Source organism: Prunus avium, chromosome 1 (assembly GCF_965620075.1).
Source record: "Prunus avium chromosome 1, drPruAviu1.hap1.1, whole genome shotgun sequence".
Taxonomy (NCBI): domain Eukaryota; kingdom Viridiplantae; phylum Streptophyta; class Magnoliopsida; order Rosales; family Rosaceae; genus Prunus; species Prunus avium.
In genome coordinates this window covers 12146224-12170811 of record NC_142284.1, presented here as the reverse complement: position 1 = coordinate 12170811, position 24588 = coordinate 12146224, and the positions used below count along the sequence as shown (strand labels likewise).

Here is a 24588-nt window from a genome sequence, read left to right as displayed (position 1 = left end):
AGACTTCAGGTCCTTACATAGTTGCCCATGTTTTGAGGAACTTCTGGCATCTCATTTAATTCCTCATCCATGAGTTTAAGGAACTGCAAGTTCTCTTTTGTATATAGTGACGGTTTACCCAAAATGGTTAATATTTATGCATACGTCACTATTCATGTATATGGTACTATTCATCAGGTCATGAATAAGTGTCTATTCATGCGTACAGTACATTTTCTAGTACAGTTACTATTCATGTGTACGGCACTATAAACCAATATGGTATTATTACATTATCAAGGAACTCCAAGTCCTTATTTACATGTTAAGGATCAAGGATCTTCAGGTCCGATCTCTTGTTTACAAATATAGTACCGGAGAAACTGCCAGCTCTCATATCAATATCATTATCAAGGATCTTCAAGTCCTGATGTAGTTGTACGATGAGGATCAAGGAACTTCTGGTCCTGATTTGTATACTGTAAAACTCATCATACCGCATAATTAATCCATAAAGTAAATTACTTGTAAATAAATTCCTGGCAAATAAATTGTTGGTATGGATGATAAACCCGCACCATACTTTAAGTAAATGTGAGATAAAATAAATTCATAAAGTAAATTACTTGTTTTATGGGGGTTAATTCTGCACCATACTTTAAATAATAAAGTAAATGTGCTTGTATGGGCACTAATTTTACTCCATACTTTTAAATAAAAAGTAAAGCCGGTTGTGTGGACGATAAATCTGCACCACATTTTTAAATAAATACTATTGTATGGGTAATAAACCTACGCCGTACAATAAATAAAGTAAATGCGGGGATAAAACCACCGCTAAAAATATAAGAGGTGAAATCATCCATTAAAGCTACAATAATAGAATTACTGTATATATATATATATATGGATAAAGTAAAGTCAGTTATGAATGGGTTCTTATCAACACCATGATCAAATAATATAATATAATATTATTATCGTTTGTGGAAGACATCATGCTTGTCTCCCCAAATCAAATGCTTTCCACCTGTAATCTGCACACCTGCACTTATATTGATATTAAAGATTATAGAATAATAATAAAATAATAGAGAAGATAAGGGGGCAGAGAGCTTATTGCTTATTCTTTCGATGGGTTTGTTGTTCCAATTTTTCTTTGTTTTCTTCTTTTTCAGATCGCAAGCAAAGCTGAGTTCGAGTTTTGGTTCGGTTGGTCTGGGATCGCTATGGGTTGACTCCCCTGCATCTTGATAATCCAATCCAGCTAAGTTTGACCAGAAAATCAGAAGCTAGAAAGCTGGAACCTCAAGTAGCAGTCGGAAAACTGGTTTCACCGATCAGAACTAGTGGCAATTCCGATGAGCCCAGCTGAGGCCATGAATTCCACTATCTAGATCAACGACTCATCTCCAGCTTCTTTCCCTGGATCTCCTTCCACAATTCGTGCACTGGTCCTCACCATGGCAACTTCAAATGTCTCAATTGCAAGCTTCTGCATCAGGACCTGGTTTGCATCATAAACAATCTTGTTGTTCATACTGGAAACAACATGAATAAGATGGATGGCATCGACAAGCCTATAAAAGTGAATACGGGCCCAATCGAAAGCGTGCTTGCTGTTAGACCCATGATCCACATCGATGACTATGTCACGGCCACGCCTTCTCTCCACCGTCTCCCTCTCTAGAAAAGTGGTTTGCTCTTTGTGTATGTGAGTGTGAGGGTTTAGAAACAGAGATCAGTCTATGATGATGATGGTGAGGAAGAAGAAAAGGAATAAAAGATCTGGGATTCATCAAAGAATTCAACCCGTATTTTGAAAGCGAATTCGTGCTGATAACGTGTTATAAAACTAAAGAAATTGAGGAGAGAATTTAGAGAATTCAAATAGTGATAGAAATGTTCTTCTAATTTTTTCATTGAGTCTTGCTATGTACATACAAATGAGAATGAAGCCATATTTTATAGGCAAAGCCTTGGCTAACAATTAGGTAAAAAGAAGACTTCGGTGTATGGAGATTCCCTTCCAACATGTGGGCTCCACTTATTAGCTTTACAAAAAATTCATGTTTTTTTGGTAAATTAAATTTATTTTTAGGAAGGTAATTTTGGTCCAGTGGAATTTAGTCTCTATTTTGTTGGTAAACTTTAAGTTCAAGTTTCTTTGGTGACATTGTTGGATAAGAAACGAAGTGAGTAATTAAAAGAAAAGTCTTTGGGGTCGGTGGCCTACATCCCTCTCCTCCCCCCTCATTCCCTTCCCTCATTACCCGACTAGACCTTCCCCTCCCCTCTCCACTTCCCCTCCTCACCCATCCCCTCAAACACCTTCGTTTTTGCTGAGTTTGGTGGTTGTTTGGTTGTCTTGGTGACAATGTGGTGGCAGATCGGGTTATTTTTACTTGTTTTGTGATGTAGTTTTGTGAGTTGTAACAAGTGCATCAACTCCTTTTGAGTTTGTTGTGTGTTTCTAGTCTTTATTTGTATTTTATACTTGTAAATCGGGTTTTTTTACTTGTTTTGTGATGTAGTTTTGTGAGTTGTAATAAGTGCATCAACTCCTTTTGAGTTTGTTGCGTGTTTCTAGTCTCTACTTGTATTTTATACTTGCGAGACACCCCCCCCCCTCTCCACTTCCCCTCCTCACCCATCCCCTCAAACACCTTTGTTTTTGCTGAGTTTGGTGGTTGTTTGGTTGTCTTGGTGACAATGTGGTGGCAGATCGGGTTATTTTTACTTGTTTTGTGATGTAGTTTTGTGAGTTGTAACAAGTGCATCAACTCCTTTTGAGTTTGTTGTGTGTTTCTAGTCTTTATTTGTATTTTATACTTGTAAATCGGGTTTTTTTACTTGTTTTGTGATGTAGTTTTGTGAGTTGTAATAAGTGCATCAACTCCTTTTGAGTTTGTTGCGTGTTTCTAGTCTCTACTTGTATTTTATACTTGCGAGACACCCCCCCCCCCCCCCCATTTCTTAGGGTTATGAGTGGAGGTACGTCTTGTGCACTTGATGATGCTAGTGTACTCCGTATTTGGATTAACCCCTTGTGGTTAATGTGATTCTATAATTGTATTAAACCTATGTGGTTATTTGTATTGGTCCTTATGACTAACGACCATGATGCCTGAATTATGAATACAATCTATCGCCACTGCATGTAAATGCAAACATTTAGCACAGTTTGTACCATAGTTTGGGCATGACATTAGCCCACTTCAAGAAGCCCATGAAAGTAGGCCCATTAGTTTTTCCCTATACAATGGCACTCTCAGTGTAATTCTCTACACACATCTCCACAATTATAGCAAGTTTCTCCCAACTGCTCTCAAGCCTCTATGTAAAGTTGGACATTTTTTGTGTGTTGATTGGTTTTGTTATTTGTTGATACAATCTCTAGTCAGACTCTAAACTACTCTAATTTATAGGGAGAGGGATTCAAACATGAACGCAAAGTGGTGGACTCACTATAATAATCAACTGGCCTAATTCACATATTTTTTTGGGTGGAATGTTGAGTGTAGTGATATGTTTGTTGGAACTTGGGTGTATATAACAACACTTGGTTAGAAAATGTGTCAGATGCTAGACGGTAAAAAGAAAATTACTTTAACCCATTACCAGGGTGAAATTTTTTGAAATCCAGTGGGCAACTGTGGAGCACGTGCTGGCCGTTCTCTTACAAACACATATATATTTCATACGCGCGGCCAAAACCAATTCAGAAAAAAGGCCCTTCTCTCTCTCCTCTCTCTCTCTTACAACTTGTAGCTTTTGCCACCTCTTCTCTTCTTTTCTTCTCCTCTCGGAGGAGAAAAGGATTGCACAGGTATAGAAAGAGAGCAGCAGCACCCACACTCAATACCATTTTCGAGTTTCAACGCCACACTAAAAAGGAAAACAAAAAAAGTGAAATTCTCTCTTCGTCTCCATTCTAGGGTTTTCGCTTCCGCCATTGTCACGCACATTCAGACATTCTCTTCTCCTTCGTACTCCGCGAGCATTGCTCCGAGCTCTCTGAGTTCGCACTCGTCACTGATTCGGAATTCTCGATTTCGTCTCGGTTTCGGTAATTGCGAATTTTATCGGTTTTGTTTGAAGGATTTCTTGTGCACGGACTCAAGGTGAGGTTCGTCCGCTTGATTTTGGTTTTGATTTTTTTGAAGTGGTTGACATTAAGCATGGCTGCGTTTTGCTCATTAGCTTGAACCTTTTGTTAGGGTTTTGGATTGTATTACACTTTTATGGGCGTGTATTTTGCGTTTTACACATAATGATGAGTTCGATTTTTTAGTTTATTTTATTTTATTTAAAATTTGGGTTTAGAGTAGCAGATAAGTATTTGTTTGAATTGCACACAATAATGGATTCTTTCATGCTTATAATGGTGAAATTGCCCCTCCATTTTTGAAGTATGTTTGCCATATAAACCTTGAGCAGCAGCTGCTGAATTTGCCTTACCCTGCCTTTATTGTTTATTGTTTATTTTTCCTTTCCGGTTATATGGTAATGCAAGGGTGGACAAATGTTCTGTAGGGTCTTGGTCACTTACAGTCATTTACAGCAGTCATTCACTATTGCTGATTGTTACCTACAGATATATACAAGTCTCAATGGTATGCTCACTTGGAAGTGGGAGGATGGCAGTGATGGCAAGGCTTCTTGCATCGGGGAGTGTCACACAAAGCATAGCAGGTACAATGAGACTTTGGGATTGCATTTAGTTGTGTGCTCTGCCTTTATACATATAGATGATCTACCTATGATTTGTAGAACTCATAACTTTTACTCCTAAGCAGCATTGCATTGGTTATTTTGGTTTCTTATTGACCTCATTCCCCTGTATCCCCTGTACAGAGGAAGTTGGCCATCAGAAGTTTGATGCTCAAATGATTTGCAGAGAGTTAAGTGACGCAAATGAAGCAAATTTGCTTGACGAAGAAGGTGATTTCTTTACGCATTTCAGATACCCCTTTAATAAAAAAGTGCATTTGTTCCATGTTTGATGTAGCAGGCTTGCTTGAATTAATCTTGAGTTTTCTAACATGGAAAATGCTATAGTGCCGCAGTGATGTTTAATGATAATGGGGTGGTGGTGGTGGTAGAGAGTCTAGAGACTAGGCACATCTTTTAATCAACATTATTATACAGTATGTTCACAATTAGATCAAATTTGGCTCACAAAATGTTCACCTTTAATAGTCATTCTGTTTATATAATTTTAGTTTTGCAGATGCATATGATATCACAATTCTTGGTGTTCAATTCTGTTACATAACATTTTATAATTTTGCACAAGCCTTTTGCTTTTCTAAGTTTGTAGTTTCATAAACTTGTTGATGATTTCCATTGGGGTCTGCAGATATGAATGTGTTTGGTTTGAAGCCGATGGATGATCCTTTGCGTTTGGTAAGGTTTAGATCACATTGTTTTGTCATGCTATATGGTATTGAGGTCTATAAAGTAAAGATTTGGTCGTAAACAATATACAAATATGTATATGGAAGTATGTATTTGGCCATGTATGTTGGGTGTTTCTGCTTCGGCCCAGAAAAATTTGTATACTGGTCATGTGGATATAACACTGTTCAAGCTGGCTCTTTCTTTCTTTCTCTCGTCCTAAATAAAATATCAATAGCTTCATATTTACTACCTGTGTGCTTCTTATACAATTAAGTCTCATAACTACCTCTTAACGGAAATTAAAGGATACCTTAACCACTTGAAGAATATAATTTACCCTAAACCCTATGTGAATTCCTTTAACAATGTGGTCCTTCAGCCTACTAACACTACCACTACCACTGCCTAATATGATATTAATGGAGTGCTAATCCAAAATGAAGAATATGTTTTCTTTATTTTATAGCTGATCTATTTTTGAGTTAAAATAAAAAGGGTACCAAAGATTACCTAACGCATTTATGTAATTGTTTAGTTCTGATGTGTTTGTGTGATTACATGTCTACATAACCTCTATCTAATCTGATTATTAACTATCACTGTGAAGGTATGTTGCAATGCTTGTAAAAGACCAGTCAAGGCCAGTCAATATGTGGCACATGCAGGTTTGAAGGTTTTATATATGTATTAAAAAAAATTATTTGTTTTACTTAAAGTCTTTATTTATTTATATAGACACATATGTTTCTTTTCTTTCTTGTGTGCATATTTGGTCGGTCCATTCCTTTATGAAAATTTCTTTGTAAATTCCAAATGGTATCAATCATTATTCGATACGTGATTCATCCTTAATTTATTTTTAGAGAAACACAGATTTTTTTTATATGATAAAGATTTAAAAATATCTTGCTGATAAGGATTTATAAACAAGGATTTTTTCATCCTAGCTCAAATCAAATTCAAATTTAGGATCAAAAAGACCTCATCAATGTTTATTGGCCTGCATGTAGTGCTTGCTATTTGGTTGTTTCCTAACTCTTAAGTGTGCTGGTTCTAGCCCTATGCTGAGATGGCTCGAAATTTTCAGAACTTTGTAGGTCATTAAATGCTATGCAAGAAACTACTTTGGAGCCTGATGGAAGTATGGGACAAAGGAAGCCTCCAAGGAAGGAGAAGAAAAAGTTGTTAACTGCTTATGCTAGTATCCTTTTTATAACGACTTCAGTGAAATTTAGTGTTTTCCTTGTTCTTTCTGACATTTCCTACCGATATGTCACCCCCTTTCTCCTTTTCTTTTTCTATTTGAACCAAAGTGGAGTAAAGTTCCTAGTTTTTTGAAAGAGTTCATGGTAGTCATTATTTTAAAACCAATTTCTGGGTGTTTTGCAAGTATCTTCTCAGAGGTATTTTGTTCTGGTTCGAAGGCTAATGTTATTTAATGGTGTGACAATCTGATGGTTCTTAACCTTTTCTAGACCAGTCCACATCAGTTGGGGAGCTAGAAAGATCTGAGTCTGTAGAAGCAGATGATATTGCTGTATCACAACCCCAGTTGGATGGGCAAATAGGAATGAATTCTTGCTGTTTTATGGAGACAAAAAGTAACTCTTTCTTGCCTTTGATCTTGTGCTTCAGTTTGATCTATTGGCTTCCTCATATTAAATTTCTGTTTTGCTTCGTCATTTTTTTTTCTGGCCCCACCGGTTGCCTTTTACTACTAGGCTAGTCCAATTTGTCATGAAAATCACGTTCCTGGAAAAAATATTCAAAGCTGTAACTTAGGGTCTGTTTGGTGATGTTGTTGTTTTTGGCATTTTATTTATAATTAAAGATATAGAAACGGAAAAAAGAGAAATTGAGAAGAGAGAGAGAGTAGATTTGAGGGAGAGAGGCGAGGATATAAAGAATGGTTTTTGCAATACAAACAAAAAATTGTTTGTTTTCCCCCCATTTTTTCTCATCTTTCTCCTTGATTTCTTCTATATATTTTCCTTCTCTTTAATTAAGAAAAAGGAACAAAATACAAACTAAAATGTTATCGGACGGACCCTTGGCTTTTTAGCTATCACATCGGCGTGTACAACTTTTTGGGCAGTGCCAGCTTTTATCTTCTGGGTTGTCATTATCTTTTTTCCTGTTCAATGAGCTAGTAAAGCAGAGGAACTATCTTTTTAATTCAAGAAACCATGAAGCTAGAGCATACTTGTAGTGGTTGATTTGACAACACTAATGACACGTGATCAGAATTTATTAATGGTTATATGAGCTGTATAAAGTTACTAGCCCTGTTACGTGAAGTATTACGTTGCAGATTGTACGTATTCTTAAGATTCTCCCTGGAGTTTAGATCTATTCTTGATATCATCTAGCAATGTCACAATAGCCTTTTTAAGTTGGTTTCTTTTCTGCACAACATGCTTGGGAGATAATATTCAAATATGTAAGATGATTTCTTTTCAATTTGTATTTTGAAAAAATAAACGTATAGCAATTGAACAAATTATTTTACTGTTCAATCTGTATTCAGCTTTCTCCATTTTTTTACCATGTCATCTAGGGAATTCAGCTTATGTAGATGCGACATATATGATGGATGGTTCAGGAGATAGTCCTGGAAATACCAATGGCTCAAAATGTGTGATGCTTCCTCCAACAAAACGGTCTAAAATGTATGATTTTTATTATTATGAATGATAATTATTTTGCATTATGATTTTTTGCATATCTTAAGTACATTAAAACTGTATATTTGAACCTTTGAATATATATTGCACACTAGTACCCTGGCTCTTTCCCTCCTAGTTCCTCTGATCTTGTGTAATGCTGCACTGTTAATTTTCAGTTTATTTTTTTAAAGGAAGTTAAGTATTTATGCACTGTGTTCTGGAGCAATTTAGAGAAATGGACTCTCAGTGGCTTTATATGTCCTATAGTGGTGTAGAATGTCCAGATAATAAGCGCTTAGGCATGCGATCTAGGTGAATTCTTCTTTCATTTGTCCCTGAACCTATGCTTCCTTTGGTTTCTTCTAGAGAAAAGGGTGCAGTTGCTACTTTTATTTATGCCTTAAATTGCAACATGTCAAAGTGGGATATATTCTTGCATCCTTTATATAAGTCAAATGCAATGGTTTGTTGGAATGTTCATTTGTTATTTTGTTTTAATTTTTAAGGAAAGCACCCTTTAAATACTGTTGATATTTGTCATTCATTTCCTTTATGTGACACAAATCCCTTTTTCCCCTCTTGTAGGGTAGCAGGTGAGCAGCTGCCACTATCAGATGATATAGGAATAGTATCTGCTGTATCAAAGCTTACAAGTACTCAGGACGCATGCCCCTGTGAGGCTAAATCTTTAATATGTATTTGTCTTCTTATACACTGCCCTGTAGCTTGGCCGTTCTCGAATATCCAATCACTTTATTTATGTAAATCCTCCCGAAGGTGAAATTACAGGGGATTTGCAAAGATTGTTGAAGGAAATTTTAACTTTGCATGTGTAGCTAGCTTCATTACTTGGGAATGAGTCCTTTACCACAATGTGTCAAAGTATGAGAAGTTGGATATGGTTGAATTTTACTTTTGACTCTCTTTATTCATTAATTTAACGAGCTTTTGATTTCCAACCCCTACACCCAAGAGGAAAGAAAGAACTGAAACTGGGAAGAAACAACAATTGCTTCTTGTACTTCGAACTGTTTTCATTATTCTATATACGTGCTTAAAGATTGGTAACTATTGCCTCTAATGTAACTGAAACTTTGTTGATTCTATAGTTGATTTTAAATTTATGATGTACTCATGTATAGGAATGTATTTCATGCATGTGTGCAGATAGGGATTCTTCAAAAGGAGTCATTTCTGTAAGTGAAATACCTGATGACTCTGCCCTTAAATATAAGAAGTCTGGGCAAGCCCTTGAATGCTGCATGCCAATTAAAGGTATACTAATAGTTGTGTCAGTTTGCTCAATTCTTATACTTCAGCACACAAAGATTAACAATGATCTTGCTTCTTAAAGATGAATTATCAAATATGTAAATCAACTGCTTAGGAAAGTTTATCCTGATGATTCTTCTTTTTCGATTATCTACTGTGTGTTCTCATTTTACAGTATTTGACAATGAGTTTGTATCAATCAGATTGCCCTCTTCCCCTTGCTACTAAAGTATATTACTCTCAAAAAAGCAATCGTCTTCGATCAGCACTTTGCCATCTTTACTATGAGGCAGTGGCATCAACTAAGGGGCTGTGTAGTGACATGGTGAGTGCACTAATATTAAGGTGTTGAGTGTTGAAGCCTAAACGTTAAGCAATTATAGGACAACGTTTGCATTGCGTCACGATATGCATAAATGATCCCCCTCCCAATCCTCTGTCTCCTTTTCTTGTCGAACTTTATAGTGATTAACAACTAATTCCAGATACTTATTGCAAAACAGAGAGACTCACAGTCTTTACCTTCCATGAGGAAACCTGATCAAATTCTTGCACAAAATTCGGAAGTTTGCTTGGGGAACTCAGTAGGTTCCCTTCCTGATGGCGACTTCTCAAATCAGTTTCCTGTTGATAATGTTCCAAGGCCTCAGGTTGCTGGTGTTGGTTTAACAAGAAGCAAAATTCTTTCAAAACCTTATTCTTTTGCGGGTAACTCAGGTATTCTTTAATTCTTTGTAAGATTGTTTTTTATTTTTTATTTTTTCAGTGTTTCATAGGATGTGTGCATTAGATTTGATCCTGTTTGATTTGGGCTGTAACTTGGTGAATAAATCCTTCACCTGGATAATTTCATTTGTTTTGTAGGACAATCACTGGGGACCATGCAACAGCAAAATGGTAGTGTTCATGTTATATAGGAATCCTGGTAGGAATTTTTGCCTCGGTGAAGGTTTAATTTTAACCTAATGCTTGAGGTTAGGACTTAGGATTCTTTTTTTGATATTGACTAAGCTTATCTTTAAATTGTTCATTCTAGGCCTCTACATTCTAGTCAATGACTGACCTATATTTAGATATCAATTGCTGTGCATTTCAATTTTAAGTTTCTGTCAGAAGATATGCTACTCTCGAATTTGTAAATACGACTTCTTCTAGTCTTTCAATTGGTTTATATTTTTATTGTTCCGTTAGTTTGGTTAATATTGTCTTCCTTTTGCTATAATAAAGATCTTGGATTTGTTTCATGGAGAAAAAGAGAAAAGTTTAATCTCTTGAGAGTGCAACAACATGCTGATTTATGTGATGCAAATTATATATATATATATATATATATATATATATATATATATATATATATATTATTTGATGTCATTGGTCATTGGCAACTCCTAAAGGATAGACAAGAAAATACATCCTCTTCTCTTGTATCTATCGAAGGTTTGGTGGAGATGGAAACATGTTGCTCCATTTCAATGTGAAATTAAGTGGGAGTTCTCAGTTGGTGGGACCTGGTAAGTTGCCATTAACATTTATGCAATGAAAGTGGCACAAGACTAATGTGTGACAGCAATAGACTTGGACAGCTTCCAGTTGTGCTAGGATATTATTAAATACATTGGTCTTTTATTTTCAACGAGGAGTTTGCTTGGTTGTTATTAAAATATCAGCATTCTTGGGTAATAATTCAATCATAAGTTTCAGACTGGATGTGGTAAAAAAGAGGTGGTCTCCGGAGAAAAAAACGTTGTGATTCTTGGATATTTTTCTGTCAGTCAGGTGAGTTAAAGCAAAGTAAGCTAAATTACGTTGTTAGCGACTAACCGTACCACAACTCATACCCAGAGATGTTATTGATGTCTTGGGTCTCTTCAATTAGATGCTTTCATTTGTTATGGAAACAAGAAATACAGGGTCTTCCTTGAATACAGAATCTTTATAGATTTATCATAACTTTATAACCATCATCTTTAATTCTTTATAGGTATAGATTTGATGTTTTTTTAAAATTAAAAAAATTCTTTACAAAGTGAATCGGAGGAAGTGAAAGATGATTTAAGGCTGGTGCAGGATGCTTGCGAATATCATATTTGTCATGTGATTGATAAGGCTGGCATCCATCCATCCTTCCATCCTCTGTCTCCAATAGTGCCCCATTTTAGAAGAATTGCGATTGTCACTTTCCAAATCCCTACCCATACCAATTGGTATGTGGCCTTTCACTTTTTCGTGAGACAAATCAATGCAAAAGTTGGTTGGGTTTTTTGGGTATGTATCAACATCTTAAATTCATGTTTGGTTGCTGTTGTAATAATCATTTTTCTTTGGGTTGTCCCATGCCTATCCTGTCGACAAAACATAAAATGTCATCTCTCTCTTTCAGTATAGAGAATATAATATTCGAATTTCATAATAGCCGAATTTCATTTGCTCAAATCACGGTTTAGCACATGTACAAAAACAATTCATCAAAACTTCTACATGTATGCCATTGGTAGAAATGCAAGAGTTCCTACTTACACGGGAAATTAAGGAAATATTTTCCATAATACCCTAATCCTCCGAGTGAGCTAGGTCAATTGTGCTCCTGATCAGGTTTGGCCTCCAAAGGATCTCATATCATATCATATCTGAAAGCATATTTTGCCTGGTAGGTTTTGATTAGACAAAGAGACGTCGATTTAAGTACCGACAAACAAAGCGTTCCTCTCATTACAAGAGGATATATCATGTCCTCATTTACACATGCTCTGTTCTAATTTGTTTGCTTTTGGTTTCTGTTTTTGGTGCTTTCCTCTCATCTTTATAAACTTGCTTGCCGTATAAGTGTTGTGTGAGAGAAGAGAAGAGAGAGGTCCAGCTAAACACAGAAAACACAAAACAGATGGAATATGATTATTGGAGTGGCCCACAACAACAATTAGATTAGAGATTCCCGTCAGAATTTTCACTCCGGGTTGGGTGGGGGGTATACTTAGCAAAATCAGATGGAATTAGAATATGTTGCGTCTTCTTCTTTTTGGACCCATTTGAAAAATAAAAACAAAGGTTATGCCACTTTTGCGATAAAACAAAAATTAATGTGTTTATTTTATTTGTATAATATATAGATACGAGAAAAGCTAATTTTTGCTTTATTATATGGCAATTTTTAAAATTTATAAATATTCTACCAACTTGTTTTAGCCGGCAAGTTTGTGCCATCCGCGGCTCCGCCCATCGATTGAGACTGTGATTAATTTATTTGTGCATGTATGTGTGCCTCTACCTCAGCCTGTGGGGTCCACTTTCGGATAATTGAAATTGATCCATAATCAACTATTTTGCGTTGTATTTTCTGCAGGCAGCAGTTCAAGCGAATTTAATGAGGACCAAATTATTAGTTGAAAAATGGGTTGGGGTTTGCCTTGCTTACAAAAACATATCAGCGTTTTCCTTGTGCCAGAAGATATCAACATTATTTCGCAAAAAATGAAAGAAAGAAGCTACATCAACATTAAAGTAGAATGTAATCAGCTTAGCTATAACATAAGAGAGAAAACCTTTGGGGTCAGCGGCCTAGCCACTAGGCTTGTATACAGGTTGGAGATGGAGCGGAGCACTTGAAATTTGACCCAAACTCGATTTTAAAAATATTTCGACTCGATCTGATCTGAAAATCCGACAGATCATTAACAACTAGATTCATATTGAATTATCCAATACCAAATCCGATAACCCGATCCGAATTCTTTTATATCATATACACAAATAATTAAAAAAATATTTTTATTTATTTACAAAATTCACATTTCTTCTCCTCTCTTTCCCTTCCTTTTCCCTCTGGATTCTTTGTTTTGTTTTTGTTTTTTGTTTTGTTTTGTGATGTAGAACCATCGTAGTAAAACATTGTCGTCATCATGATATAGTTGCTGTCTTTCGACCCACGAATGTAAGGATTTGGCTCAAGTTGTCAGCTTTCGATATAGATTTGGAGCTATGAAGCGGGGGTGATGCCGAGTTGTGTCGGGTTTGGGTTTGGGCACTTCAAGTTGCCCGAGAGGACGTGGAGCGATGGTTTTGTTTCTTAGTTTGTTTTAGTCTAATAAGTCTCATGAACTCTTTAGAAGTTTGATGTGGCTTATTTTTTGTTTAGGATATTTTATTTTATTTTGGCTTTTGCTTTCGATACAGATTTGTTGTTTCTGGCGTTGTGAGACAAATCTTTATTGCAAATTTGAGTACATGTTCTTTTGGTTGTTGATTAAGAGATTTAATCATTTTTTGTGTTGTATGTATTCTCTCCAGATCAATTCAACTTGTTGCATTTGGTCACTAGAGAAATTGTGTTCATATTCGGCACCTTAGTTGCTTTGTGCTTGTTTTTTATTTTATTTTTATATTATCAATAAAATACTATCGCTATTTTATATATATACAATTAATCAGCTACTTTGGACTAAAATAGATATTCACGTAATAAAACATACTGGTTACTTAAAGATGAATTAAATGGCCAAAGTAATCAATAGTTACCAAATTGGATTTAAATAGGATTGGATTAAATTGGGTCGATCAGTTTGGTTAAATTGTATTGAATTGAAATGCGCCTACCTACCTACCACTAAACTCCAATCTCAAGAAACATTCATGCATTTTTATTGTTGGGTTTTCTTTTCCATATTTGATCATGACCTATTTTCCATCACACAGCTAGTAAATCTCCTAATTACACTTCAATGATCAAAATACGCCACGTGTATCATAACAACAAGTCATTTTAAGAGTTGAAAACATTAAACATATTATATATTTAAACAAAATGCTGAAGAAATGTTAAATGTTTGACCAAATCAGCCTATGCAGGAAGCAAAATATATTCAATTCAAATCACGTTTTCATTTTGTTAGATTCTATTTTCTGCTGACCAATTTTTAACGAAAATTAGCAATTCCCCTCATTTCTTTCTTTATGCCATACACTATATACAATTAATAATGGCCCCAAAAAAAGAAAACAAAATCTTGCTAAAAAGCCAAAAATGGTTACTATTATTTTGCTTTTTTTTTTCTTTTCCTTTTTCCCACCCACCAAACTAAATAAATAAATAAATAAATAACACTAGCCATGGCTATCTTCTCGAACACAATAAAATAAGAAGAAATTCAAATGCTTTTTTGTAGTGTGATGATAAGGAAGGAGGCTTGGAGAGAGAAAAATGCAAACAAACAGACAACAAAACAAATAAATATTCCTACTTGCCTCGCCCACACTCGATCCTTCTTCAAAATCCCAATCCTTCCGTTCCAAAAACCAAAAACCCAGAACCAAAAATTCATCTTTTTCATCGCAGAGTTAATAGATTTTGATAAGCTTGAGTAGAGAAATGTCGATAAGGAGTATACTTCAGGACATGAAGTTTTCCCGGTCGCAGCGGGTGGTCCAAGACTCGTCTGGCCCGGCCGAGTCGGTGGGCGAGTCACTGAAGCAGAGCTGCTGGGCCCAGATGCCTCAGGAGCTGCTGAGGGAGGTGCTGGTGAGAATCGAGGCCTCCGAGGCCGCTTGGCCGCCGCGGAAGAGCGTCGTCGCCTGCGCCGGTGTTTGCCGGAGCTGGAGGCACCTCACCAAGGAGATCGTCAAGGCTCCTGAGCTCACTGGGAAGCTGACCTTCCCCATCTCCGTCAAGCAGGTCTCTTTTTCTCTCTCAAGGAAAAAGAAAGAAGCTTTATATTGATTGAGTTTATGGTCGAATTTATATTTGTGTTTGATATCGCTGCATTAACAGTTTCCAATTTACAAAACATGATGGGGGTTTCGGTGGAAATTGCTTGTTTTGTTTGGGATACTTCTCGGGTGAGATTGGAGTGGACTAGTTAGGATAATTCTTGGTCCTTCTATGCCAATTGCTCCAAATTCTCTGTCTTTGTAATGTTTATAGAGGAAATCGCTTACCAATTTCCCTCAATGATGATAGTGGCTGAAATTTCCTATCCATTTCCTATGTTAGAGTGTTTATCAGCTAAATTTTTAGATGACATGCAGTGTATAGTGATGGGAAGAGCCTAAGATCATGTCAATCTTGTTCTGTGCTCTCATTATGTTTGATTTTCTGATTGGAAACTCGTGGGTTTGCCAAAATTTTGATTTATTGTTTTCTACCTTTGAAATCTTCTTTTTACATATTTTCAATATCTGTTTTTTGCTGGTTGCAGCCTGGTCCAAGGGATGATCTCCTGCGGTGCTTTATAAAACGGAACCGTTCCAGCCAAACATATTACCTTTACCTTGGTCTTACCCATGGTGAGCATTTTCTAACCTAAATGGATGTTTCTTATTGTGTAGTACAGTGTGAATGATAGGTAACCTTTTTTTTCTTCTTTTAGGTTGTTTGTCAAAGATATGGCTTTGCCATATTTGATCTGGTTTTGTTTAGTTAGGTTATCTAGGTATTCATTTCCCTCCCCAGAAATTGCCGTTACTTTCTGTAAATAGTGGGCCTGTGTCCTCTTCTGGTGTCCTTTTTGAGCTATAACCTTTTTTTAACTTTTTTGTTGTCCATGGCAGCACTAACTGATGAGGGAAAGTTCCTACTTGCTGCACGCAAGTATAAACGCGCCACCTGCACTGATTATATTGTCTCACTACATGCTGATGATATGTCAAAGGGGAGCAGCAACTATATTGGGAAATTGAGGTGTGGCTGAAGATGCATATGATGTAACTTTTTCTTTTTCACCATGAGCTTAAATATTAACACACTATCCCCTCTCTTTGTGAAGATCAAACTTTTTGGGAACAAAGTTCACAATCTTTGATGGGCAGCCGACTCATGCCGGAGCCAAGATTACAAAAAGTCGCTCTACTAGGCCAGTAAATTTGAAACAAGTTTCACCTAGGGTCCCTGCTGGAAACTATCCAGTTGCTCACATCCAGTATGAACTAAATATGTTGGGTTCCAGGTAAAATTTTTTCTTCTGTGACAAGTCATTGAACGTTCCTTTATGAATGAAATTATAAGAGTACATCTAGGAATTTCATCTGCATAGGTGATGCTTTCCTTTTTCTCTTAGTCTCTGCTGTGATCATAATTTGTTCAGTACACGTAGATCAGGGTGCATTTTTATTCTAACAAACTGAGGAAATTACATAACTCACAAAGTTTGTACAAGCAGGGGTCCAAGGAGAATGCAGTGTACCATGGATGCCATTCCTGCCACTTCAGTTGAACCTGGAGGAGTAGCCCCCACACAGGCAGATTTTTCATATAGCAATGCAGAATTCCTTCCATCCCTCCCCTTTTTCCGATCAAAATCAAACCATTTGGAAAGAATAACAGGGCCTTTGGCCAGCCAGAAAGGTGGGGTGCTGGTGTTAAGAAACAAGTCTCCTAGGTGGCATGAGCAACTCCAGTGTTGGTGTTTGAACTTCCATGGACGAGTAACAGTTGCTTCAGTGAAAAACTTTCAGTTGGTGGCTTCTCCAGAAAATGGACCAGCTGGGCCAGAACACGAGAAGATCATCCTCCAATTTGGAAAAGTGGGGAAAGATTTATTTACCATGGATTACGGGTACCCAATATCAGCATTCCAGGCATTTTCAATCTGCCTCAGCAGCTTTGACACCAAGATCGCCTGTGAATAATGATTTGGAAGCTGAATCTTCCGGAATCTGGTAAATAGTTTAATTTGAATCTAAATTAATAAACTATTATATACTTAAAACATAACGCTTTGACCGTAGATATCAGCAATACTTACATAATCTGAATGGATGGTTCTGTGTGCTCTGATGTATAATGATAGTCAAGCTAATTGGTCTGTAGGAGCTGCTAGGTTTAAAGGTCATTTTGTGGGTTGAATTCAATGGACTGTTTGCTGAAGGTGATTGCAGTGCTGGGCTTGACAGGCAGGCTGCATTCTCAGATGCTGCAAACCTTTTCGGATCATGATTTTGCCGAACTACGGAAGGATTCTGGAATATAAAGTCGGAGAGCTTTGGTTCTTTGTCATCCACCATGTGTTGTATATTTTACTTGTTAATGTACATAGTAGTGATTTTTATAAAAACCCTCGTATTGCTGAAATTTAACGCCACATTTAATTTTATTTTGGCGTTCATTTTGTATATTTTATTATGTCAAATCAGCCATTGAAGTTGTAGGTGTTTTTTTTGTTTTGTTAAAAGGCTTTAATATTTCATTAGAAATCACAAGATATGCATCACTGTCAGCTCGAATAAGAGCATCAAGCCAAATTGGTACATCTTCCCACCAATACAAACTTGAGCCTAAATTGAAAGATGTTGGGCTAATACATGCACAACTGTATTGAAGTTGTAGCATCCTGCTCCTTTTATGAGTATTTTGAACAAGGTCATATTTAATTTATTGTTGTTTGTGTACTGGGGTTTTAGGTATAGATTGGGTATTTTGGGGTTTGGGTCCAACATAGATGCAAAATAGAAATTTAATAGGATTGGGGTTTGATGTGTGAATTTTGGCATTTTAGGGGTTTAGATTTTGAATTTTAGCAATTTTTGGTTTGAGTTGAGACACCAAACCCCAACATATCGAAATTCAAACCTTTTCTTTTGGGTCAAAGTGGCTCTATTCATTAAGAGCGGGAAGCATTACAAAAGCTGGAAAGTCCAAAAAAGCATTACAAAATATAAATTTAACTAGAAGAAGGTAACTATGTCCTTCGGGAGGTTCATGAAGGCATTTGCGGCAACCAATGGTGCCCGATCTCTTGCTCACAAAGTTATTTGGCAGGGATATTTTTGGCCCACTGTCCACACTGACGCCCAAGCCTTCACCCAAAAATATGACAAATGCCAAAGGTTTGCCACCATCCCACAACTTCATGCCGAATCAGTGACACCAATGATCAACCCATGGTCATTCGCTCAGTGGAGACTTGACTTCATCAGACCTATTCTGGAAGGAAAGGGCAAGGTCAAGTACACTGTTGTTGTGGACTATTTTACCAAGTAGGCCGAAACTGAAGCCCTAGCCACCATCACATCAGCTTTGCTTATAAAAAACGTGTTGCCAAATACTATGACTCTCGTGTGAAGCCTCGCGCCTTCAAACCTAGAGATTGGGTCATGTGCAAGGCCTCGCTAGCCACCAAAAACTCAGCCGAAGGTACTCTCGAACCAAAAACTCTTCTATCTAAGTTGAATCCAATTTTGGACATCAACATTGGGAGTATTCAATTTTGACATTTTGGGGTCTGGTATGTGCTTTGGGCATTTGGAGTGTTTCAAAAAAAATGGGTTAATAAAATATGAAGACGCTGCAGAACAAGAGAGTGAAAGTAACATGAACATTTACCATCCAATCCAAACGAAGCTAAAATTGCTCACATGACCATAGTTTTTGGTACAGGAGGTACAGGGTAATGCCAGTAATATACTGGCCATTCTTGTTAAGATTTAGCTTATATGATTTTGCCTAATACCCATCAGATACAAGTATAGTATACAAGTTTTATATATTCACTATAATTCTAACTCCTACTAAGCAGCTTGCATGTGGTTGACTGATTCTGAATTCGAATGTACAGATTCAACAACTTCTTCTTCGATAGGTAGATCATCTGACGGCAGTGCCGGTTGATAGAGGTTCCAAACAAACTTCGAAAATGAAGGAAAATGTTCTGGTGAGAAAAAATCAGCTCCCATTCTCTGATAAGTGAACAGGTCCATTACATTCTCTCCCATCAAATTCTTCTTTATCTGTTGAAAGCCCCCACGACCTCCTGAAACTGATGAGTTTTGCCCAGCAATCTCAACCCCATGCTTTCTGCAAGCTGTTGTAATTTGTGATAGTAATAACTCAGGACTTGAAAGGGAGTCCTGTGGCTGATTTTCGTCTGATAGGTCCATTCCAGGCAATATAATTTTGCACGAATTCCTTGCGAACATCTGGGCAACTGCTTCATAACCATCTCTAGAGGATGTATTGTAGAAGCCAGATGTTAGCTCAGAAGCGTGGGAGCTTGTTTTGTACCAAGAGTGAATTAGTGGGACTTTGCCATAAATTGTCACTTCAGCGTCTGTAAAAGTTGAAGAGGCAAGCGACAGGAGACGATCTCCATGAGATATGAGCTGGTTTGAGTACCAGGAAAGGAAGAAGTCACCATAAGGAGACTCCCATGATCCCCCATGGTCCTTGAAGAAGTTGCTTGAGTTCGGTGACTGGTCATAGTTTGGAACATCATGAGGACCGCCAAGACCCCACAAGGGATTTCCGGTGACTTCAGCATGTTGTTTAAGATTGCTAAGCATGCTTTCATCATAACATTGGAACTCTCCAACCCCAGGAATTTTATTTTTGACTAGTCGGTGATGAGAAGGATATCGAAGCTCACCATCGGGTCCTAGGCTCATTGAGATGCCCTGAAATTTAACAATACAGGAGAGATTGACAGTTCAGAACCAGTATGAAACCAAAGAGAGTAAGATGATTAATCTTTCAATATAGAGTCTGAGGGGTCAGGATTTCTTACCGTTATTGTGGAACCCAGGAACGGCGCGAATGAAGATTTAAAGCTTTCACAGAAGTCGTGGTAAACTTGGATTGGAGTCTTTCCATTGAGAACAGGAAGTTCATCGACAGCCAATGATAAGCACTCTTTGTATTGCTGCCCTGACCGATCTGTAAAGAAGATACTAGGTTGGGACTCACCAAGGCGAGATACCCACTCAGGGAGTGAGATCTTCGGTTGTTTCGATGCATGGAAGCAGAGTGACACATGAAGCTCGAGACCGGCTTTCTGAACCATCTCTGCAACAGAAAGGTAGCCTGACCATTCATATTTCCCCATGGTTTCTTTCTCAACCATTCCCCACCAGACGGGGAGCTCTACTCCTTCCACCCCCAATAGTTTCAGAGCCCTCAACCCAGCTGCAATTGCTCTAGCATGGTTTACCGCATTGCAGTCTGAAACTGTATCTAGGGGTAGCCCAACAAATAATCTTACTCCATCATTCTGCAAAAGTAAAATTGCAAGAAAAATAAGCCAACTAAGTTGAACTAATCAATCATGGCAAGAAAAAACTCAATGCCACAAAGATCAAGCTTCTGAAACATACACAATTAAATACTAAAATTTTCCTTGAGTGATTCAAGCACTTCAGCTGTACATCTTTTGCAAAACATGCAACAGAGGTTTGGTTTTATATAGATTAGGTGTTTGAAGGCATACCCAATCGGTATTGGCCCCTTAAAAACAGGTTCTAAGTTCTAATAGTAACTCTGGCCTTTCAAACCAAGAACTACGAAACATCAAAATTATCATGTTTACTGAAAACCCTTTTAAAATTTCATGAATTTATGGTCAGCTGTATCATGAAATTTCGAACTTTCATCACAATCTCAGAAAAACCACTCCCACCTAACAGTCCTAATACAACCTACAACTACTTTTTCATTTCCTTTAAATTCAGAGAAACCAAACTTAAAATTAACACAAAAAACAGAGAAGAAATCTCTTACCTGTTTGGATCTTCTGGCAGGAGCCGAAACTTTATCGGACCGAACCGCTTCAGATTGTACGGCCCTCACAGTAAGCTGAAGCCGGGCGTTTTTCCAGGTCGTCCTTTGACCAAAACAGATGTTGGTCTTCAAATTACCATTCAATTTACAGAACCCGAGCTCCGTTCGAACCAATTCGGCCTTCCCGACGGTCGCCTGAGAGCTGCGAAACACCGAAACCTCCATTTTCCAATACGGTAAATACCCAATTACTCGAAAAACACAAACTTTTCACAACCCGAAAGCAATAGACTAAGAAAATCAATAACCCAAAAAAGAAAAAACTGGAAATTGGCTTGTTTCGCCTTTAATTTATGAAAATCCACAAAAGTTTGAAAGCTTCAGAATGCAGACGATGAGTTCTGAGAAGTTTAGGTAACGGCAACCTGGAAGCGAAGCTTTATAGACACGCAAAGCAGGACCTCAGACGCGTTTTTCATAAAAGAAAAATAATAAAATGACAAAAATAATATGCCACTTGTCGATCGCAGAGGAGACCAAAGTAGTGCGCCGCTAAATAATTATATTTTTTTTCAAAAGAAAAAAGGGGGCAAATATGCAAATATATAGTGTTTTGTGATTATAAATAAATTCCTTATCCAAATGGTACGAAGGTATCTTTCTTACTTAGTTATCACTAGGACAGCCATGTGGTGTGGTTGTGGTGACATGTGTCGAGGTTTATGAATGATGAGGTTTTTTGTTGTCTCATTTAAGATATAGAACTGGCTTATCCATTATCATTATATGTATATATAATATCTTTCCTAAATGAAAAAGATTTCCTTTGCAATCATTCAAACTAAAAAACAAGGGCACATGAGATGTATATATCTGAGTTATTATTAAGAAATTTAGTGTTATTAATTTCTGTTATATTCGTACCTGTATTATAATTCTTCTTATTAGATATATGTAGACGAGGCTTAGTGGTTTATAGAAAAAGTAATGTAGAACAATTAATATTGAAAAATAAAAAGGGTAATTGAGAGATATTGTAGGAAATATTCATCGAATTAGTTCACAACATTTGACTAAGAATTCTAGTACTCATCCTGTTGTTTATGATAATCCACTGTTTTAAGAATTTCGAGTGTTCAAGAAATGTGTGCGTGGCGTGGACAATACACAGATATTTGTGAGAATATTATTTGCGGATATGGAGATTGGAGTGAGTCATAGAGAGAGTTGGGTGGTAGTCTACATAACAATTTACATCGAATTTGAGGAAGCCACCTCATGCCAACTTCCATCAACCACAAAACCCGTTTCTCTGTCTCTCTCTCTCACCTTTTTTTTATATTTCCATTCAAACATTCAATGATTGGACACTGGAAGGGGCGGTTTGGATTGGAGTGGCATGTGGTAAATAATTCAGAAGCAGGTGCTGGTGTTGGGGTGCTGACTCATGTCCAGGGCAGACTGCTTCCTCATTCCATGCCTCAGCTTTTGTTTTTTCTTCAATTTTCCTCAGTTTGATTGCCAACCACACAGGTCCACATGACCCACACCACATCACAGAAGAGAGAGAGAGAGAGAGAGAGAGAGAGCTTGTGGTTGCAGATAAGAACATTTCCTACGTTGATAGGAATAATAAATTAAGAAGCAGCATCATGATTTTGTTTGCTCACACAAATCTCTTCATGAATAATCAGTCAATCAATTGCATCACGTCTCGCATAATAATGTATAAATCTATATCTATCTAGGGTTTTCCCATGAGAGCCTCCTAAGTTCCTGGTCACATTTTTGTTTTGTTTTAATTTTTCTGTGTTCTGGTTTTTTGGGATAACCAACCAGAAAACTGTTTTATTGCATCTCTTGCTAAACATCACATGCAAGATTGACTATTTCCATGTCGATTCCAAACCATGTATCATCTCACTGTGTTTTAAGGGTTACACAATTGTTTTTGAGTTCTAACAATTTGGCTGAAAGAAGAAAAGAAAAGCAAAAGAAGATAGATGCAGTTCAGTTTTGCTGGAAAACGTGAATATTATTGCTCTAATAATTCTATCAAGAATAGTACTAAACTGGACCCGACCATGAAGAAGGGTAAGTTTGACACGATTTTTACGTTGGACAAGTCATTGACTACATGGATGGATTAAATTCAGTCAAGTTGCAGATTGAAACCTCATCCATTCAATCCAATACAAATGTCGATTGATTGTTGTTGAATATTCTGGATGATAATGACATGTTACGCTTTATGGGCTGATCCCAAACAATACTGTATGATATGTGTATATAAATGATTATCAACTGTTTATTAGTTACTATATATGAATCTTATGTTGGTAAAAAATAAAGATAATTGCTAGATTTACAGAATTTCGAAAATAAAAATTCACTATATAATTGAAAATAAATACAAGGAAATAACGATAAGGAAAATTAAGAATACTTTATAGATGATGCTGGAACTTGGTTCTATCTCTTTAAGACGAAATTGCCTCCTCACATGTGCTTTTAGGATTTACTTGGCAAATGTCTCCAGGATACAATGATCGACTTCTTGTTGAAGTAGAACTACAATCCCCAAGAAAAGCGAACTCAAACTTTTGTATGAACTCTCTCATTATATTTTTGAAAATATAACGCTATGAATGCTCTAAAAACTACTATTGTCGGATGACAATTGGATGAATGAAATATTGTAGGACCTTCTCTATTTATAAGCAACAAGGCCTTTGTTCAAAAAAGATGTGACTGAAAAATATCAACACATGTGTCTTTTCTTGTTACAATCATAAGCCAAGAAGTGCAATGTTTCAATTACTATGAAACAATACAACTTTTCACATAAAGTATTATTATTTTATTCACAAACAAAATAAATAATATTTTATTTTTCCTTTATTAAGAACATGACTATTCTACATACCAATTCGTAAAAGTCATGTACTTAAAGTCACAAGTCCCACAATTTAATTTCCATTCAATTATTAAAAAGATAGGGTACATAATGGCAACTATTGAGATATAGGCTTTAGCCCCATTCCCCTCAATGATTTGTCAACTAGCTCTCTCGTCGAACCTTTCGTAAACAGATCCGCTAAATTATCTCTTGATCTTATATAGTCAATAGTAATTATACCACTTGAGAGCAATTGTCTTACGGTATTATGTCTTCAACGTATGTGTTAAGACTTACCATTATACATATTATTTTGTGTCCTTCTAATTAATCGTCGCTTGACTATCACAATGTATACATATTGCGGGCACATGCTTTAGCCAATTTGGAATATCTTCTAAGAAATTACGAAGCCACTCAGCTAACTTTTGGATATGTCATAATCAATTAAGAGTTGTCATGGCCTGTGTATATATTTGTGGCAGTTCCATGTGTTGGAACAAAATCTTATATGTAACTTTTCAAACGAAAAGTTGCTATGATATTCGCCATGATGAATTGCAGACCAAACTAAGGCCCGTTTGGGATTGTTTTTTTTTTTGCCAAAAACCTACTTCACTCTAAAATTAAGTAGTTTAAGGTGTTTGGTAAAAATAAAAGGATTAACATCAAGAGACCCCCTCAAGATTTGGGGTCATTCTTAATATGGGTCACCGGGTTTTAATTTCATCATTTTACACCCCATAGTTTTCAAATTCGCCCAATCTACACCGTCCGTCAAGTTCATCGTTAGATTTTCTGTTAAATTGGTGACGTGGCAATTGTGGTACCCACTTTGATGCTGACGTGTGAACAAAAATAATAAAAAAAACTCTTTAAAAATATTATTAAAT

General features: G+C 36.7%; 3 protein-coding genes across 9 annotated transcripts; 2 read left to right on the top strand and 1 right to left on the bottom strand.

The window, feature by feature from the left end:
- Window positions 1-3909: 3909 nt before the first annotated feature.
- Window positions 3910-10520, top strand: LOC110752326 (uncharacterized). Of its 5 annotated transcripts, none has more exons than XM_088246686.1 (13): window positions 3910-4048; window positions 4577-4674; window positions 4837-4923; window positions 5342-5388; window positions 5990-6047; window positions 6470-6583; window positions 6858-6983; window positions 7940-8051; window positions 8634-8743; window positions 9216-9323; window positions 9524-9645; window positions 9824-10037; window positions 10185-10520. In XM_088246686.1, the coding sequence occupies exons 2-13, from the start codon at window positions 4593-4595 to the stop codon at window positions 10235-10237; spliced, it is 1233 nt and encodes a 410-aa protein (XP_088102812.1). In that variant the 5' UTR covers window positions 3910-4048; window positions 4577-4592; the 3' UTR covers window positions 10238-10520. The 5 variants fall into 5 exon arrangements, with proteins under 5 accessions (XP_088102812.1, XP_088102811.1, XP_021808642.1 ...); XM_088246685.1 differs by having other exon boundaries at window positions 3969-4108; XM_021952950.2 differs by having other exon boundaries at window positions 3970-4103; window positions 8634-8722.
- A 3918-nt stretch (window positions 10521-14438) lies between these two features.
- On the top strand, window positions 14439-17461 carry TLP11 (tubby like protein 11). Of its 3 annotated transcripts, none has more exons than XM_021952948.2 (6): window positions 14439-14985; window positions 15509-15596; window positions 15861-15990; window positions 16076-16255; window positions 16469-16967; window positions 17187-17461. In XM_021952948.2, the coding sequence occupies exons 1-5, from the start codon at window positions 14683-14685 to the stop codon at window positions 16935-16937; spliced, it is 1170 nt and encodes a 389-aa protein (XP_021808640.1). In that variant the 5' UTR covers window positions 14439-14682; the 3' UTR covers window positions 16938-16967; window positions 17187-17461. The 3 variants fall into 3 exon arrangements, with proteins under 3 accessions (XP_021808640.1, XP_021808639.1, XP_021808638.1); XM_021952947.2 differs by having other exon boundaries at window positions 17177-17461; XM_021952946.2 differs by having other exon boundaries at window positions 14440-14985; window positions 17119-17461.
- A 1147-nt stretch (window positions 17462-18608) lies between these two features.
- Window positions 18609-21222, bottom strand: BMY3 (beta-amylase 3). The gene is made up of 3 exons (XM_021952928.2): window positions 20797-21222; window positions 19808-20290; window positions 18609-19697 (listed from the first exon to the last, which is right to left on the bottom strand). Exons 1-3 carry the CDS (start codon window positions 21019-21021, stop codon window positions 18816-18818), a joined length of 1590 nt encoding a protein of 529 aa, XP_021808620.2. The 5' UTR covers window positions 21022-21222; the 3' UTR covers window positions 18609-18815.
- Window positions 21223-24588: the final 3366 nt, after the last annotated feature.